We start from the raw sequence: 18,261 nt of genomic DNA, 5'->3' as shown, positions 1-18,261 counted from the left end.
GTAGGTTTTACAATGCCTTAGGACAATGACAAACATTTACCAGATCTCCACCTGAAGGACTGACAGGTCTGACTGGGTTATAAACAGTGAGCAGGTCAGAGATCTACTGGAAATCCAAACCACTGGGAGCTTTTTGTCACCTCAGAGTAGCTGCCTGTATTGCCTAGCTGACGGTTAAAAAGATGACAAATAATATCAGTATATCTTCCTCCAGTTTTTAGCATTTCCATGCTTACATGACAGTCAAAGCCCTATTAAGGCTAAGAGAGGTGTTTAGAGTTATCTAATGTTAGAAATGCACAGAGATTTTGAGCTGAAGAGCATTAAAAATGAACATTTTTGGAGATACAAACAACCCTCGCCATACTTTGTTGATTTTTTTTTTCACCTCCAAAATAAGCAGTAAGTATAAAGCCACAGATGCCATAAAGTGTGTCAGGGTGTTGGGTTAGTGCTAAAGTGCATGTAACCACAGTGAGCCTACTTTAACTTTCTTCTATCTCACTGTCACTTTTCTCAATCTGTTCTAATAATGGATGAAAATATATACACAAATAGTGGCATTATTTGCAATTTAAGTGATAAGTCAAAAAGAAGTAAAGAAATGTTCCAATAAAATATCACCACCTGAAATGACTTACCTTTCCACTTTTCATAAAACCTACAGCATATATGTGACTAAGTCGAATCCATAGCTCATTTAACTAGAGTGCGAAAGAAGAGATATTGAAGTGATTACAGGAAATTTGTCTCCTGGATTCAGAGCTGGCAGAAATTTCACATGTTCAGGATGTTTTGGTGACTAATGGTTGCAGATGTGAATATGATTTAGTTTTGCCCCAGTGCTGTGGGTAAACAGTGGATGATTTGTCTTATGCTGGGAAATACACCTGATGTTTCCCCACTTGAGATGTCAAAGATAAAACTGCAGCTTAAAAAACCAAAATGCAATACTGTAATACTGTAATAACAGTAACCTGCTAGTTTTCTTACAATTAGAAGTATTAGTCTCTTTGTGAGGTTAGGATCCTTGTTTTGCCCTGAGGTTTCAAAGGACACTGTAAACAAAGGTGATGTGCTTCCGTTGCAATGACATTTTGCATTTGTTAAACTGACTTGTGACCTTTTATAAGATCCACATCCCCCTCATAGGTGTGTTAGGCTAAAAAAAAATATCAGCCTAGACATCCTCCTGTCTGGCACCTTTTTTTATATGTGCTGTAGATAAAATAAATTTCTGCCGATCCTTTTACGCACAGCACACAGCGCGATTGGTCGAATGTAATGTTCATTGGAGTCTTTACAAACACGGACCGGTGATAACATTTAACCCCAAACCTTACTACTCCCACAGAGGAGCACATAATGACTCACAAAGAACAACAAGAGCCGCCTTAAGAGAGTGTTGAAATTCTAGGCCATGGTACTGTACAGCAGCTCTTACTCATTTGTGGAACATAACAGTTCAGTTATTGGCTCTGAGATCATCCATCTAAATTAAATTAAATTACACTAAATGACATTGCTGTACACAATACCCAAGTGTTTGATCAGTTGTGTATAAACAGGAAACATGTTTCCAAATTGTAAGTGATGTTAAAATCCAGTTGTGAAATCCCATCTCATCCTGCTCGCTATGACACAGACTCTTTCTCGTTACTGCATCTCCCCCTGTGGGAGTTCCTACTGTTCCCCACAGAGCAAAAACTGCTGGAGGTGATTCATGACGCCTGTCCCAACCAATGGGGGGAATGAGTTAGCAGGTATTTACTGTATGTGAACCTGAAAAACAAGCTTGGAAATATCTCATCTTACTGGGGCTTTGTTTATTGCCCCGCCCTCTACCCTCCAAATCTGTTCAAACATACACAGTCTTTCCAAACATTTCCATTCCTACACATATTTGGTCCAGCTTTAGCAACAATGATCTGAACTTACTTCAAACCCAGATCAGAAAACACAAAAGATCAACTGCTGACGCAACTTATCTCCCATTACTCTGGTAATCAGACACTCCGTGGGTTAAACATCTCCTCTTGCAAACCAATGCACTCGTGTGCACACAAACCACAGTTTCTGTAAAGCTTACTTTCCGTTTCTCTTCAGGAAGCTCTCACATTGTTCAGCAGCCTTCAGCTGTCTTTTTGATGCAAATGAACTGTTTGAACTGTGCCTTGCCCGTTGCCATGTACCTCTACTTTCCAGACCAGTGGAAAAATATGTGTAATTGTAAATGTCATCTGTCTATATCTCCCATGTAGTGTCATACTCCCTCAAGACACTTTCAGTTGGAGATTAGAGACGGTTCAGAAGTTAAGAGAAGTATTTTAATGTTTGCTGAAATGACACCGGGTTCAAACCACACAGTGACAATCTCAAGGAAAGGTATGTACTCTCGCCATTGTTAAATACTTTATAGGAATATTGTATGAACTTTATAATTAAATTATTCATAATTAAATTAATTTTCTCATCTTTTCTTTCCAGGGATTGAAAGGAATTGCTGTTTACTTTACAGACAACAGTATCCCAGAATTGAAAAGGTGTGCCGCGTTTCACAGTCGAGACCAAAGGATCAAAAACAGACAAAATCTCCCTGCATTAGGACCTATTTAAAATTTTGCTTCAAGGTAAGAACTGCTTACAAATCTTATTCTAACTAGTCGCTGACTGTTTTAGTGACTAACTTGCTTTTATGTGATGTTTGACTTAGAGATAGATTATAAAACCTCAAAGTATTATTTGAGTAAAACAAGAACATTGTGGATTTTGAATATTTTTTCTCTAAAACATCAGATATCATGTAACAGCAAATAAATGCTGTGTACTAAACTAGAAGCTCGCTTTACACAGACAGGTGTAACCGGACTTTTCCAGCAGCCAATGACTTTCATTTAAAGCTATGAGAACATTGAGCTGCTTTCAGGCTGTGGTTGACGCCTCCTGGAAAATAAGCAAATTAGACTGTTAAAATGCTGCCACACAGCAAACATTGGGGAATAAATGCTGGTTGTCTTCAGCGGATGACGGTGTGTTTTTAATCAGGATCGGACGAGGATGGAACAAAGGGACACAACAGGGGATCCTAATGCAGACGGGACTGAAGTCAGACTCAGGGAGCTGACATCAAAGTGGTTCATAGAGACTCAAGTGCCACTCATGGTCAGCAACGGACTCCTTCCAGCTTGGTTCCTGGGCTTCATCACAAGACGGTAAGGATTCATAAAAGGAAAAAAATGGAAATAGCAAACTGAGAAATAATCATTTTTTACACCCAGTTTTTTTTTCTAAAACCAAATCATATCCTCTAAGCTGCTAAAGCCACATAAAAAAATTCTTTACATATAATTTAAAACATATAATGTAGTAATGTAAAAAGACACGAGGCTTTTTTTTCATGTATTTATTTTTATTTTTGGTCATATTGTGAAAATGTATAAAAATAAATAAATAAATAAAAATAAACCTTTCCTCTGATGGAAAATGTCCACTTTGTAACACATCCACTGGCACCTACTGGCCTTTCCTCCAGCACCCACCCATATGCAGTGCACACTTACGTGATTGGCAGTGGCAAGTTTATGGAAAGGGACTGTAACGAAATAGAATTTCCATGGTGCAGCACACAATCCACCTCGCTATGCCCATAATCTACCAGGCTGTTCCTGTAAATGTTCTCCAAATGTCTTTGAAACACTTTTTAAAGTTAGGATTTGGAGAATTTAAAGCTGTTGTTGGTCTGTCTACAGGGATGCTGAAGAAATTCTTAAAGAAAGGGAGCTCGGCTGTTTCCTGATCCGTCTTAGTGAAAAGGCCATCGGGTACATCCTGTCCTATAGGTGAGTGGTGGTTTAGTCTAAAGTACACTAAAGTAGGAGTTGTGTAGTGTTGTTGTGCTGCTGAAGGTAAACTGCTTTGCTTCCAGAAATTATGACTTATGTATATATAAAGTGTCTAAAAGATAATGTGTGTCAAATCCATCAAATCTATCTATCTTCTAACCCCACTTCTAAGCTTTTGTTTGGTGGCTTATTTTATTGGAGGATATTCATGTTTCAAAAGTCAGAAAGTCGTGTGAATATATGTTATTTTAGTTTGCTCCAACTATAAAATGTGTCAATGCTTAACAAACTTTTGTTGTTGTTGTTGTTGTTGCAGAGGCAGGGATCGTTGTCGACACTTTGTGATAAACCAGAATGAAATGGGGCAGTTTGTAGTCTATGGAGACACCGAGGTACACGACACAGTGCCCAGTCTGGTAGATTACTACAAAACAAGCCCCATTGAACCATATGGAGAGTACCTGACAAATTCGTGTTTTGAGGTGAGACAAAACTCTTCTTTTGAGTTCTTTCTTTAAATGCCAAAGGTGAAAGATAGAGGTCCAAGTGATGTTTTGTTCTTTCAGGCCCTGGATGAAGACCTATATGATGTTATCCAGATTAGCCCCAAAGAAAAACCTGTTGCCGCTGTCAGCGCTGTGAAGAACAGGCAACGAAAACAGATAAACTCGAGTTTAGATGAGCAGCCTAAACGGCCACCAAAGGGCAACAGGGCGCACGAGGTGAATACAGTCAATAAATTATAGAGCTGCTGTCCAAACTAATGTGCTGAAAATAGTTCCATTGTTTATTTCACCTCACTGACTTTTAGAAACTTGTTTTGTAAAACAGGAAGGTCCGCCGTTGCCTCGAAGGAGCAGGCACCTCGATAGTGCCACCATCAACGAGCATGAGGGGGTTTTGTACGCCCAGCTCAGGAAGCAGTCGCCAAGGGTTACACCCAGAGACCAACACATGCATCAGGACAGTTTACCCAGACCTAATTCGAGTTTGACTTCCAAGGATCAAATCAATGGCAGATGTAGTCCTCCGTTACGTCCAGAATCCGTTTACTCGGAGCTCAGCATCCTAGACAGCAAAAGCAGGTCTCTGCCACTCCTGGACAGCAGTTCTGACGGGGAGCAGTCTTACAGACTGAACGCACCTCCCGACACCCCTCCGAGACTTTCCCCCAGGCCAGTCAGACAAGGTAACGGCAGCAGCTCCCAGTCAGAGAGGACAGATTTGGGCAGCAGACCAAGCAGCAGCCACAGCCTGGACTACTTGAGTGATAATGCAGTTTATCACCTGGCTGGCAAGCCCGGGAGCCCACACACTACGTCCTTTGACACTAGATTGTCAATACCAGAGGAGCGCACAGATTCTGTGTATGCCGAGGTCCCTGGCGAAGCCCCCGCTGACTTCACATATGAGCCGATTCGCGGCCACAAGGAACCAATCAACCCTAAAGCCAGCAGCAACACTTACGAGCCTCTGGAGGACATGAGACGCAAACAGACCAACTCGTCCTGGGGATTTAAGGTTTGTAATGTTTTCAAAGCACTTTAATTAAAAGAAATAATTCTTTTGTGTGTCATACTTGTATTATAATGAATTTATTTACCTCTTACAGAACGACAAATGGAAGTGGCTCTTCCCTGAGAACAAGAAGAAATGGTAAAGAGGCTACTTTACAGCGTACTGAGGAAAACGTTTACTTGTTTTGATGATTTCACACTACTACTACATAATACACTCTGGAAAACCACTGTTATGTATTAACGATTTAATGAGAACTTATGTATGATTTTTTTTTAACGTATTTATTTAAAAATATAACGATACGTGTGTAGTTTCCTTTCCACGAACAGGTTTTTACATGTGGTAAAAACTGTGTTACGTGTATGTCATATTAAAAGCAATCTACTGTATAAGAGGCTCTAAGATCATTATTATGCCATTACTGTTATTAGAATATTACTAAATAATTACTTTCAGGGTGATCATTAGGGTGGGGAAAATGTACAGCAGTGCCCTACGCAGGTTTCAGGGGCCCCAATGAAAGTATGACTGTAAAGGGGGAAAAACCTGCTGTTCAGTCCACAGCATGTGATTCACCTTGAACTGCAGCTTATGTTGAGGAGAACTGTTTTCATCTACTTCTCATCAGTGCACACAAACCTGGGCGTATATGCTACACTTTCCTGTCAACATGTATCCTGTAGATGCATATATGTATGCAGATATGTCTACGGGCTGTAGGTAACAGAGAAGAGGATAACTGTGAAGAAATGGGGATGTGCGGTTTAGAGCTGCTGTGGAGCGATGACAGCATTTCCACATGTGGAGCTCGAGATGCAAATAATAAATAAAAATAAATCAGGATACAACAACGTACAACTATTATCACCGCTATGAAAATGCTACCACCTTTAGCGTGCCCTGGCCATGTAATGGACTCTGATTATGGTTTTCCATCGCTCACTCAAAGAGCATTCCCTGAAAACACTAAATCATGTTGTCACAGAAAATTACCATATGTGGAAATTCATCTCATGCCACCGTGTTTACAGTTGATCTTTAAAAATGTTACATGCTGCTTCCGTCAGTTTTGCACATTCACAGGAAACTTTATTTGCATACAGTTTTCAAACGTCTGTTTGTGACACCAACGGGGAAGTGGGTTAAAGGTTTATTATCTTCTATCATTTGCTTTTATTTTGTTAATTATACTTTTACTGGGGCCAGTAAAAGTACAATAAAGGGAATACTTAGTGTATATCTTTCATGGTTATCCTCTGAAGCAGTAAAAAGAAAAAAAAAAGGGGGAGAAAAGTAGAGCTACTGTGTCATTTCATGTAGGACAGTGTGACAGATGTTAGGAAATAAGCAGTTCCTGGTTTAAGTCAGGCAGTGCAGACTAGGATATGCTAAAGCTCTTGATAATCAAACATTCAGCTCGGCAGATCATTAACTTTGTGGCATTTCTGTCGCCTTCTGTTTCACAATTGAGATCTACATGATAAAGCGTCACTGGAAAACATGGGGTAATGATTTTAAAAACTTATCAAAGACAAGAGTCATAACTGCCTGACTGTATTTCTGCACATCTGAAAGCACACTGACATAACAAAATGTGTAAGGTTGACAGCGATTAAGCAGTACATTCTTACAATTATATAAATAACTACTTTATGTAGCATTAAGAACCACTTAAGGGTAACTGATGTGTTTGACAGGCATTGCATATTACACCGTTACTAACAGCACAGTGTATTATTGTGTTTAAAGCTCATGAAATTGTTGAAGCTTGAAGCTTTATTGTTGATCGTATAATAAATGTAAATTACATTTAAGGTCTACCTATTAGTGTGAGAGCTTTCACCTACATGTCATTAGTGTCTTTATCTCGATAAAGTTTTCACAGTTGTTATAAAGAATATTAAAAACAATCACAAACACACAGCTTACTCACTTAACGCTGTCACTGATTATTTGTTATGGTTTATGTACACTTTTGAATGTATATTTGGCTCAAGTGAAGTGTTTGAAATTGTTCACAGATTATTTCATTTTTAAAGAAGAGCGAGAAATCTTCACTGCTATGCTGTCGAAGCAAAACGAGAGAGTTTAAATCAGATCAAATTGAGCTCTCAAGCAGCGAAACCAGCGTGGGTTTCACACCGTGTTGGGCCGCTCTCACCCTCAGAAACAGTTGCTTAAAGTAATGGCTGTTTTACAGCATCATAATCACACTGCAGCAGAAAGTGGCTCTGCTGAGATCATAACTAACAGATGTTCCCTGTGACACCCGTCATTAATGAAGCTCTGCAATCAGCACTCTACTGCCCTGAATATTTGATGCTGTCCTCATAAATGAATCTTCAGATAAGGCACTGAAGAATTAACTAGCTGCTCTGGTGATTGCTTATTAAACTGAACACAACAACTGAACAGATTTTAACTGTCAGTTAAAATAAGGCCCTCAGTATCCCCTCTCTTCATTTTTCAGAGTACAGTTGAGGAGAATTCATTTCATTTACTGCTGCACTTGTGTTTTATCCAGATGAGGTGTTGCACATAAACATGGAGTTTGCTCAGATGCACCATGCACAACCTTTTCTGCCTGTTCTCTGGGCCTGTGGTGGCATAGGAGCTCACAACACTTTACAGTTTGTGTTACCAATACCAAAATGCTTTCCACAAAACACACAACATCAAACGGTATCTCTGCGTGTGACTTTTCTGTATTTGAGCACCTCAGCACTTCGCCAAGGCCGTCTTTCAACTTGTCAAGACCATTTTGCAATCATTGCACTTGCCAAAAAGAAAGAAAAATCAGATTTAAGCCTCAGCCGACCCAAACTCCTTAGTGACTGTGAAGGTCTGCATGTATGGCTATACCTATCAACCAATTCTGCAGTATGACTCATAAGAACTACCGAGCTAAACATGAAATCTAAAACACAATACACCATGTGTAACTGATGCAAATCTGTATCCTCCAGCCAAGAAACCACCACATGTTAATCATCAACCAACATAGCCAAAACCATTTCCTCCAGCTTTCTGCTGAAATTAGCCGAATGTGCAGGATGTTCACAGGCTGGTGAACGCGAGGCAACTCTGTCTTAATAATCACATCCTCCCTAAAAATGTATTATAGCTCACATGAGAGGCTAAGCTGAAGCACATGCTTCCTGATTTTTAATGTACACACATCTTCATATTTTGTTATGAGTAAATTACAAGTACATTAAGTCAGAGCACACTGGAAAACAACATTTATTCAAAGGAAGACAAATACAAGACATTACATGAAGTCCTATAAAATACATATCCAAAACATGGCAGTAACTGACATCTTGTGTAAATGGCAGATGATGAAAGCTACCACAAAGAGTTTGGATGACAAAGCCCTTCATCTAACTGGAGAACAGTACAACATGACTGTCATTATATTCAAGCAAAGTACGAGCACAATAACAACATAAATACTTAATTTATTGCATAGCTATAGAATATCCCCTAATCCTGCTGCTGTGCTTCAAGTTTTATCTGTAGCTCTATAAATACTGGATGTCTCTGGAGGTGCCACTGCAGAAAGACTTCACAGGGAATCATGTGCAATGTAGTTTCAATGATAATGGTTTTGAAAGTGTTCCTGAGACCAAGCAATGATATTCACTGCTGATATGTCTGGTTTTAATACAGTGTGCCGTTCAGTATCGGTTTTTAGTTTTGTTCTTGCATAGAGAGACATCTCTTTGAGAAGACAACATCTTCTCTGAACTTTTGATTAGATTATGTAGTACAATTAATAGCTAATGCATTTCTCCGAGTTGCTCTTTTTCATTATACCCGGTCACATTACTATTTAACTATGATACTTGGTAGCTGTGATTATTTTTTTGTGTTAGTCAGCTTTTCATTTTTTTTAGCCCTTCTTCTTGTTTTTAGAATCAAATTCAAACATTTGATACGCTGCATTTTCATGGTTTCAAAACAATTACAGGGTGAGGAAAATTTGCTATCATCAGAATCCATCTTCTCAAGTTCCGACTGCAGTAAAGGTCAGAGAGGAATGATGGAGAGTGACAGACAACCACTGTGCTGTGATCAGGACATGGCTCAGGTAAAGTCTTGAGGTCCAGCCAACTTAGAAACTGTCCATCCAACCCTCTCAGATTCTTATATGAAAGGTACTGAAAAAATAATAAAGTTGATTATTAGAAAAGTAACAATTACTGTGCATGAAACATTTTTATCCTTTACTCAACCTGAGAAATAAGATTCTTCATTTTTAAAATGTCATTTGCGAGAGTGTCCTGGCCAAGACAGACAAGGCAACAGTTTAATCAACAGTGGTGACATAGACATTAATAGACACATAATTAAACACAATGTAAAATACACAAAATAAGTTTAAGCATATACATAAGATTCAATTCAGGTTTAGTTATTTTAGCAGCAAATCACAACAACAAATAAGATAAAGACCTTAAAGTATTCTGGAGAAAGCCCCGACATTCAAACAATCTCCTGTGACCGTGCACTTGGTGACAGTGGAAAGGAAAAACTCAGTTTTAACGGGAAGAAACCTCCAGCAGAATAAGGCTCAGTAAGGGGCAGCAATCTGCTGTGATCAGCTGGGGAGGGGTGATTATTCAAAACTGTTTAGGCGTGAGAAGGATTTCAAATTCAATTCTGTATTTAACAAAGAGCCAGTGAAGAGAAGCCAATATGGAATAAATGTGATCTCTCTGGTTCTTGTTCCTGTTTCTACATTTGCTGCAGAATTTGGATAAACTGAAGGCTTTTTACAGAAGTTTTAGAGCAGCATGATTAAATTACAGCAGTAATGAATACATGAACTGGTTTTTCATCATTTCTCTGTAAAGGGATAGTTCTAATTTTGGAGATACTGCACAAATAAAAGAAAGCAGTCATATCCTTTTCCTGGTCCTGTTTTTGACCCAGCGTTTTGAGTTTATTTTGGATTCATGATTCTTTCTTTTGCATGATGAAGATTGTTTTAAGTTCAAGTTTTGTACAGTTTAGTCTTGAGTTTAGTTCCTTTATTGCCTCTAAGGTTTATTTGTATTTTTGGTTTCTTGTCTGTTCCTTTAGTCTTTGTCTCATCCCTCTTGTCTTGTGTTTATTTATCCGTTTCCCCGGTTATGTCTCTGTTTATTCTCTCTGTCATGTTTGTTTTCGCTCTGTTCCTCTCTGCCTCCGTCGCTTTCTCTCTCTCTCTCTCATCTCTAGCTCCCTGGCTCGCTCTGTCTTTCAGCTCTTTCATGTATGTCTGCTGTGTGTGCTATTTTTTTTCCCACGTCAAGTTGTGTACCTTAGCCTGCACCTTAATGAGTTTCCTGTCTTATTTTGATGGCCCTTGTCTCATGTGCTTGTGTTTAGTTTTGCTTCCTGTTTCTGTGTCTTATTTGTTTCAGCTATGTTTCCTTGCTGTCTCTGCTCTCTAATCACCTGTGTATTCATTGTGTCAGTTCCCTGTTGTCCCTTGCCGGAACGCAAGTTCATCTCCCTCCTTGCTCCATGCTCCATGCACTTCACAGTTTAGGTTGTTGTTAGTCTGAGTCTCATTTTGCCTTTTGTTTTGCGTTTTTGTTTGATTTTCACCCAGCCTAAATTAACGGCTCACTTTTTGTTAAGCCCAGTCCTGTCTATAAACATCTGCAGTTCAGTTCAAAGCGCAGTCTGCGCCAGCAGATCATGACAATCCTGGTCAAACAATGGCTCCAATATTCATCACAGTGTTACTTGAGGCCAAAGTAATGCCATCCAGAATAAGTACCTGATTAGGCACAATGTTTGTGAGATTTCTAGGGCCAATTATAATTACCTCAATTTTGATTGAAATCCAGGCCTTCTTCTTTTTAAGACGTGTCTACATGACATGGTTTAAGTAATGACATGCCACCCAGTTGTTTTATTTTAACCTAACAAACATGTCTTTGGACTGTGGGAGGAATCCAGAGTCCAATTCTGTTTTTCATTCATCATAATCCTAAAATGTTGTTGCAATAACATGAATTTATTTACCTTAAAAAATCCGGGGCCCTGGATATCATATTTTCAAAGTCAGCAAAAGAAAGTTTGTGGTCTCCGTCCAAATCTGCCTCCTCAATGGTTTTCTCACACACCAGCTCAACTTCTTCAGGAGTCAGCTCCTCCTTTGTCAGCTTATTCAGAGTCTTTTCCAGGTCCTCTTTGCACAGGTAATTATCCACATTGAAATCTATCAGCAACAGAAGTTAGAATTAGAACATTTTAATTAATGAAGTTCTATAACGTACAGATGCTTTGAAATGTTACCGTATATTTTAAAGGCGTATATGGCCTTGAGTTCTCTAGGAGCCATTTCACTCAGGACTGAAAACATGTCCACAAACTCATTGAAGCTAAGATTTCCCATCCCGTCCTCTGAGAATGACTCCACGATCCTGTTGCGGAATGGATTTTCCTGGAGAGAAAACATGATTGTGTTTGACTGCAGAATTTTGTTTACATCTAAACATAAAAATCACTCATCAAAAAAGCCCTACACATTTACCATGGCAAACATAAGATATTTTAATAAGAAAAAGATTTTCTAAAGCTTTAGAGCACCCCAATTTTTCCAGTTATTTATTGCAATTCAGGTCATTCAAGTCCAACGAATAGCTTGAAATGGTACAAAGGCAAGTGGTGAACAGCCAGAGGTATAAAAAAAAAGGTAAGGTAACCCATAACTGAAAAATAATGCATGTTTCAGAATTATACAAAAAGTCCTTTTTAAGGGAACACAAAATGGGTTAACAAAAATGACGAGAAAAAAGGCAATTAACAATAAAAGAGGGTTGATGACACTTAAAAATGTAGGTCTTTCTACAGAGAAATTACAAAGAAAGTCAAGGTGTCAGTAAGTAGAGTTTTCTCCACCATCAAAAGGCACTGAGAAACTGGAGCAAAATCTGACAGGAAGAGGTCTGGCAGACCCAAACCCACAACTAAATCAGAGGACAACAGCTTCCGTGATAGGTGGCTCACACGACAACATTTTTAAGTGGTCGTAGTAAGCAAGCCTCAGTTTCAACTGTGAAGAGAAGACTTCGAGCTGCAGGTTTGACAGGACGAGTTGCAACATGAAAGCCATTGCTAAGATGTCAGTATAAGACAAAGAGGCTTGCCTGGGCCAATGAAACACAGCCATTATGGAGTGATGAATCAAAATTTGATGTCGATTGCCTAATGTGAAGAGGAACATTATTCCAAAGCTTTGGAGCCACAATAAAGAACGCTCGGTCTCCTCTCAGTTTCAGCCGTGATTTGGGGACTGAGAGCAACAGCTCCTCAGCTGACTGGAGCAAACGAGTGGGGACATAGGGCTTCAGCAAATCAGACAAATATGCAGGTGCCAGATCATAAAAGGATTTAAAAACCACTAAAAGGACTTTAAAGTGAATCCTAAATTCAATTGGAAGCCAGTGCAGGGAGGCCAGAACCGGAGTAATGTGCTCTGAGAAATCAACTGTCAAATATGGAGGAGGAAGTGCGATGGTCTGGGGCTGTTTTGCTGGATCCAGGGCCAGTGACTTGTACAGAGTGAGACGCACCCTGAACCAATACGACTACCACAGCATTCTGCAGCGCCATGGAATACCTTCTGGTATGCGCCTAGTTGGTCAAGGTTTCAACCTACAGCAAGATAATGACCGAAAACATAAGTGTGGGCTATGCCAGAACTACATAAGGAAAAAGAACAAGGTAAGCTTAAAAACATGGAGTGGCCAGCACAGTCTAAAGACTTAAATCCCATTGAGCTGGTTTGTGATGAACCGGACAGAACAGTGAAAGCAAAGCAACCCACACAAGTGCCACACATTTATGGGAACATCTGCAACAGGTATGGGGAAGAACTTTCTGAAGAATATTTGACTTCTATTGTAGAAAGAATGGCACGAGTGTGTTCAGCTGTTATATCTCCCAAAGGTGGCAAAAGTTTAGAATACATTCTGGTCTATAAACTGATTGATTGATAATTTCCTTTTTAACTTCAACTGCTTATTTTTAAAATGCTTTCATTTCAGAGTGCAATGAAACATTACACTGCATAAATTTCAATAAAAAACTGGAAAAATTGTGGTGTTCTAAAACTTTTGACTGGTAGTGCATATTCACGATATTCAAGACAATGCTATTAAATAAGAGTTTGTAGTTCAGTGAGTCCAAATAAGAAAGTGTTATTGCCCAGGGTAAAGTTTGAGGTCAATAAATAATCGGCTAAATAGAAATATATAATATAGGATGACAAATTTATGGTCATGAAGTTGTAGAGGACCAATTGTGTATTTAGTCTTCTCCATCTTTTTTCTGCTATCCTTATAACCCAGCCTTATTGTGACAGTTTTACAGCCAAGGGCCAATCATGCCGAGAGGAAGGGTGCATCGTGAGTCTCTGTGGTAATACTCTGCGGGGAATAGGGGCTTCATATTAAAGGGTATGGCATTCATGCTTGTTTCAGAGAAAAGCTGAGGTAAATGTGGCTGAGATGTCACAGTGTGCAAAATGGCATTTGAAATTTATTTTTGATTTACTTTTAGAATCAGTCAGAGCAATTCACGGCACATAAACTTTCAAAAGTTCACACAATGTAGTGGAATACAGCCAGATGGGCGGTGTTAACAATCAGTTCTACACACACAAGCATACTGCTCACATTGACAAAACAGAGCTTTAAAACAGCGGTGGGGGGTTTACCTTTAATTCTGGCATGTTGACTATTAAGGCTAATGGGACTTTACAATCAGGTTCATTGGTGTAGTCCATTGGTACAAGATGTGGAGCCAGCTCATGGTATCTGCCATGCAGCCTAGGAAAAGAAAATAAACCTTTGACTTTTAAGTCAATACTTTCAGGGCAAATCTGAGATATTCATCAACAGGGACGCTAGTCTTTGAGAACAAACTTACTACAATTAAACTAGATAAACCTGTCAAAGTGACTGAGTTTCATTGGTAGACTGCTAGGAACAAGTGAGGTTTACTGAAACAAGTAAACCTGTTTAAATTTAACTGTTTTTTCATATATGTCACATACTTCCTCTAATAAAAATGAACAATATATCTTCTTTTCCAAATTGCATTTTGTTTTCTGAATACTTTTGTGCAATGTCAATAAAGTTAAATCCAAAGAAAGAAACAAGTGTTTTTTAGCACCCTATTATGACCTCTTTTTAGTATCCAGCACTACTAGCCTTGGTCAAATTGATGTCAATGAGGAGGACCAAGTATACATACAATTCTCAAATGCCTTATTTTGTTTATTTTGTTGTAAAAATAAATGCAAATTAGTAAAGAATGTCTTGCTAAAAAAAGAAAAGGAAAGGAAAAAAAAAAAAGTCTAATCTAACATCTAGAAGAAACCACAGCCAAAAGAGAGTGAAATGCAAAGGTACAGTAAGTGCTCACTTCTGTTAACGAAAAAAGCGAGTCATTTGTGCCTGTCATCAAGTGGATAAGCGACAACAGGAGAGAAATTAAGCCGTCCAGTGAGTCGTGACAACTAGTGTTATCACTAGATGGAATTATATTTATTTGATTTAGTTTTTTTAATGTTTAAGTAGAAATGTGACACTCTTTTTGAATGGCTCTGAAAACGATACAGCAGTCAAAAGGTCAACATGAATTTCAAAAGGTTTACCTAACATACTACAGCTACAACGGACAGAACCTTCTAGATCGTCACTAACAAACACCTGCATGTAACAGCACTGTTTACAAATCATAAATCCACATACTTTTCCATTCATTGACTAAATGGTATATTTGCCTGTATTCGATTTCATACTTTAAAGAGACCAACATTCGACTGGGTTGGATAGTGAATGAAGGAGGAAATGGAGCCATTAAACTATAAATAGCAGCACTGTACTACACTATGGAGATTTATATGCATTTTGTATATGAAATGAATCATAATCCACATTATGTTTACTGAGTGAAACATCTGTATATCCATTGTATGTCTGTTCTAGCTGCTCAGCTGTCAAGCTGCATGTATTTCAGCAAATCTCTGAATCTTGTTCTAGGTCTGTTACTATGACTCAAACCAAAATATTACAACGAAATGAAGTGAAAACTTACAATATAGTGAAAGCTTATAATGTTAACAAATATACATATATAATTGGGGACATACATCACCGCACATAAGTTACCATTAACACTCAAACTCATAGTTGGAAACAATTGTATGACATAAAACAAGACAACGGCACACACAAATATATCCATGCCACTTGGTAAGTTACTGGTGTCTCTAGGCCAAAACTCAGCTTTTGATTTACTGTAAATCAGCAAATCAGAAGCAAACAACCCAACCAACTCCAGGAATACCAAGGTAATGTTGGTCATGTATGCTAGCTGTAGTGTAGTGATCTATTTTATACAAAGCCATGTGATGAAAGAATGACGTGCAACTTAACATACACTATTAAATGCCAAATCCTGACCCAGTTAAAGCACACATAGTCCAAAGAGCAAAGAAATACCCCAGGAAAATAAAAGAAAGTCTTATAACAACATATTTGCATCTTCTTATGGTCGGTGTAAGTGGTGAATTTATGTGGTTTAAATGAAAGACAGTGCAACATATATCTGCGAGCGATTTTTCAGAATAAAAAGAAAAAAAAACCCTCATCAAACTCTTACCGCAGAATTTCTTTCCGAGTAAAAAACGTGCAATCCTGCAATGAGAGAAAAACAGCATGTGAAAAACAAATACTTTGAATTGAAAGTTTTATAACACTGCACATGATGACAAATCCTTTAAGGTGCAATCGAAATTTGCATAAAATGCTCACAATGACACATCTGTGAAGAATCATTACTGTAAAACACTGAGCAGGGTGTCTGGTTTCTCCTAAACGATGATGCGTTTAAGTACATGAGAACATAATCTGCTGTTGTCTGACATGCATGTGCTGGCACACGCATTATCCAACGGCTCTACCGGGGGTACCTCAGTTTACATTTGTCTTTTGTATGAATTCTGTCTGAGCTACTCCCCTGGGTGTTAGAAGCAGAGTGCAGTCAGATGAGCTCAAGGGACTGCACGTTTTGCTTTCACCGATACACCTACTAAAGTCAACCTTACCTGCTATGCTCCATAACACGAGATAACAATGTGCTGACAATTAGAAATGCCATTACAGTCATGCTTAAGTTATAGCTGTTGGGTTCTAGATTCCCCATTGAATGAAGCAAGCTGATGCAGTATCCAATGATCTATTTGAGCCAAAGAAAGATATAAATCCAAGTGATACTCTAGAGATAACAACTGTTAGACAAACAGAAACGGTACTCTAGGAGTAGTTGAAGTAACCAGAGAAGCTCTTGAGAAACTGTGTCCTGAGAGTAGAGTTTCACGGCACATCATTGCTGGCTTTGGCATCAATTATTAAGCCCACAGCGAATCACATGATAAACCTGTGCATATGAGGATGTCTTTCTCCCTGGGAAAACCTGGATTTTTGTTACAGGGAACAAAAGGTCAGATCTTCTTAGATGATCAGTTTACATGATATCCTCCAGTTTGGAATGAAATCAAGACCTTTTGCTATCTGCTTATCAATATTTAAATAAAAATGTGGCCATAGCTGACGACACTATAGTAGGAAATTGTTTTTTGTCTGTCATAAATTAAATTGATGGGGGAACTAGGACCAACGAAACACCCTAGATGTTAATAACCAATATTTATAAAGTGACTTTCCCTCTTTTCAATATGTGAGAAAATAAAAAGATAAATAAAATGATGATTTGTGTTAGTCTAACAACAGGAGTGCAATAATCACACAAAAAAAACATGTTTAATTTTACCGAGATTTTTACTTCACTTAGCCTTCAAAGTTTTCCAGTAATGTGTTTAATTGGCTGCACATAATTAAGACATTAAAACATTATTCACTTGAATGAATTGCTTGACATCAAGATTCCAAACACAGGTATGGACACAAGCTTACCTGATAAGCATCAAGCTGCTCGTCGGTAAATATTGTTTGTTTATTACCCATCTTGATCAAGTAATGTGTTGCTTGTACACATTCACAGCACTGAATGTCCAAAGCCCTTTCTCAGTGAAAGGCATTTAGAAGGTCCGCAGAGACAAAGTCTCCGCACAAGATGAATTTATATCGTTGCAAACTCCTATCAAAGGGTATTGGTGTCCTTCCAGACGATGTCCTCCACGACTGCAAAAGTAGATGAAGTGCGTCAAGAATATATCTTAGTAATAAAGATTTTCGTTTAAGTCGGAGCCAGTGGATGTTGTCTGCTGACCCCAAGGAGTGCAAAGTGATCTGTTTCCCCTCCTTAAGTACCCAGATGGTGTCCACCGGAGTCCAGACAAACCAATGGGACCGGAGCTAAGAAATGAATAAATAAAAAGGCCTACTTGTGAACTAGAAACTGCTAGCAACAGGAATGTAACCTCACCTTGGGGCCACTTAATTACACACTAATTAAACATCTTTTTTCTTCTTCTATCTTACACAATATTGCGAACAGGCTATTACTGATATCACGATAAGATGCAATCTGTGCTTTAATATTGCAACCAGTCCGCTATTGCTAAATTGTAAAATTTGGGCACTTCTTTTGCTCGTTTTTTTAAAAAAAAACATATACATTGTTAACCTGCAGTATGCACAGTAAATATAATGATAAAAGTTATCTTACAGGTGGCTATGCCAATGATATTTAATATTACAATATGTCCACCTCAGATTTAATACAGTACAAGCCCAATATTATATTTATATGTATAGTAATTACGAGAAGAAAAACTTGTTTTTTGGCTCCGCTGCTAATTACCATTTGGTACAATGCATAACTATTCTGCTATATACTATATAGTAGTACCACAAATGCAGAAACC

The 18,261-nt window shown here is 38.5% G+C and overlaps 2 protein-coding genes across 3 annotated transcripts; one reads left to right on the top strand and one right to left on the bottom strand.

Annotated features, from left to right (window-relative positions):
• The first annotated feature begins 1,845 nt into the window (after positions 1-1,845).
• On the top strand, positions 1,846-6,221 carry LOC146382655 (uncharacterized). The gene is made up of 8 exons (XM_084932515.1): positions 1,846-2,385; positions 2,488-2,630; positions 3,046-3,212; positions 3,750-3,839; positions 4,159-4,324; positions 4,409-4,564; positions 4,674-5,363; positions 5,455-6,221. The coding sequence occupies exons 1-8, from the start codon at positions 2,331-2,333 to the stop codon at positions 5,500-5,502; spliced, it is 1,515 nt and encodes a 504-aa protein (XP_084788641.1). The 5' UTR covers positions 1,846-2,330; the 3' UTR covers positions 5,503-6,221.
• A 2,477-nt stretch (positions 6,222-8,698) lies between these two features.
• cib2 (calcium and integrin binding family member 2) lies at positions 8,699-18,082 on the bottom strand. 2 transcript variants are annotated; one of them, XM_084932513.1, is made up of 6 exons: positions 17,348-18,082; positions 16,035-16,069; positions 14,083-14,194; positions 11,658-11,805; positions 11,385-11,580; positions 8,699-9,526 (listed from the first exon to the last, which is right to left on the bottom strand). In XM_084932513.1, the coding sequence occupies exons 1-6, from the start codon at positions 17,396-17,398 to the stop codon at positions 9,505-9,507; spliced, it is 564 nt and encodes a 187-aa protein (XP_084788639.1). In that variant the 5' UTR covers positions 17,399-18,082; the 3' UTR covers positions 8,699-9,504. The 2 variants fall into 2 exon arrangements, with proteins under 2 accessions (XP_084788639.1, XP_084788638.1); XM_084932512.1 differs by lacking the exon at positions 17,348-18,082 and having other exon boundaries at positions 16,035-16,210.
• Between the last annotated feature and the right edge of the window lie 179 nt (positions 18,083-18,261).

Source organism: Perissodus microlepis, chromosome 7 (genome assembly GCF_051167445.1).
Source record: "Perissodus microlepis isolate ML-2025 ecotype Zambia chromosome 7, ASM5116744v1, whole genome shotgun sequence".
Lineage (NCBI taxonomy): Eukaryota > Metazoa > Chordata > Actinopteri > Cichliformes > Cichlidae > Perissodus > Perissodus microlepis.
This window is presented reverse-complemented; position numbering and strand designations above follow the sequence as displayed.

Excerpts from the sequence above, each read along its gene's own strand:
- LOC146382655 (XM_084932515.1), top strand. The coding sequence starts at position 2,331 with ATGTTTGCTGAAATGACACCGGGTTCAAACCACACAGTGACAATCTCA. Across the intron at positions 4,565-4,673 it reads AGGGCAACAGGGCGCACGAG|GAAGGTCCGCCGTTGCCTCG; the intron begins GTGAATACAGTC and ends TTTGTAAAACAG. Across the intron at positions 5,364-5,454 it reads ACTCGTCCTGGGGATTTAAG|AACGACAAATGGAAGTGGCT; the intron begins GTTTGTAATGTT and ends TACCTCTTACAG.
- cib2 (XM_084932512.1), bottom strand. The coding sequence starts at position 16,210 with ATGATTCTTCACAGATGTGTCATTGTGAGCATTTTATGCAAATTTCGA. Across the intron at positions 14,195-16,034 it reads ACTCGGAAAGAAATTCTGCG|GCTGCATGGCAGATACCATG; the intron begins GTAAGAGTTTGA and ends TTCTTTTCCTAG. Across the intron at positions 9,527-11,384 it reads AGGGCCCCGGATTTTTTAAG|TACCTTTCATATAAGAATCT; the intron begins GTAAATAAATTC and ends TTATTTTTTCAG.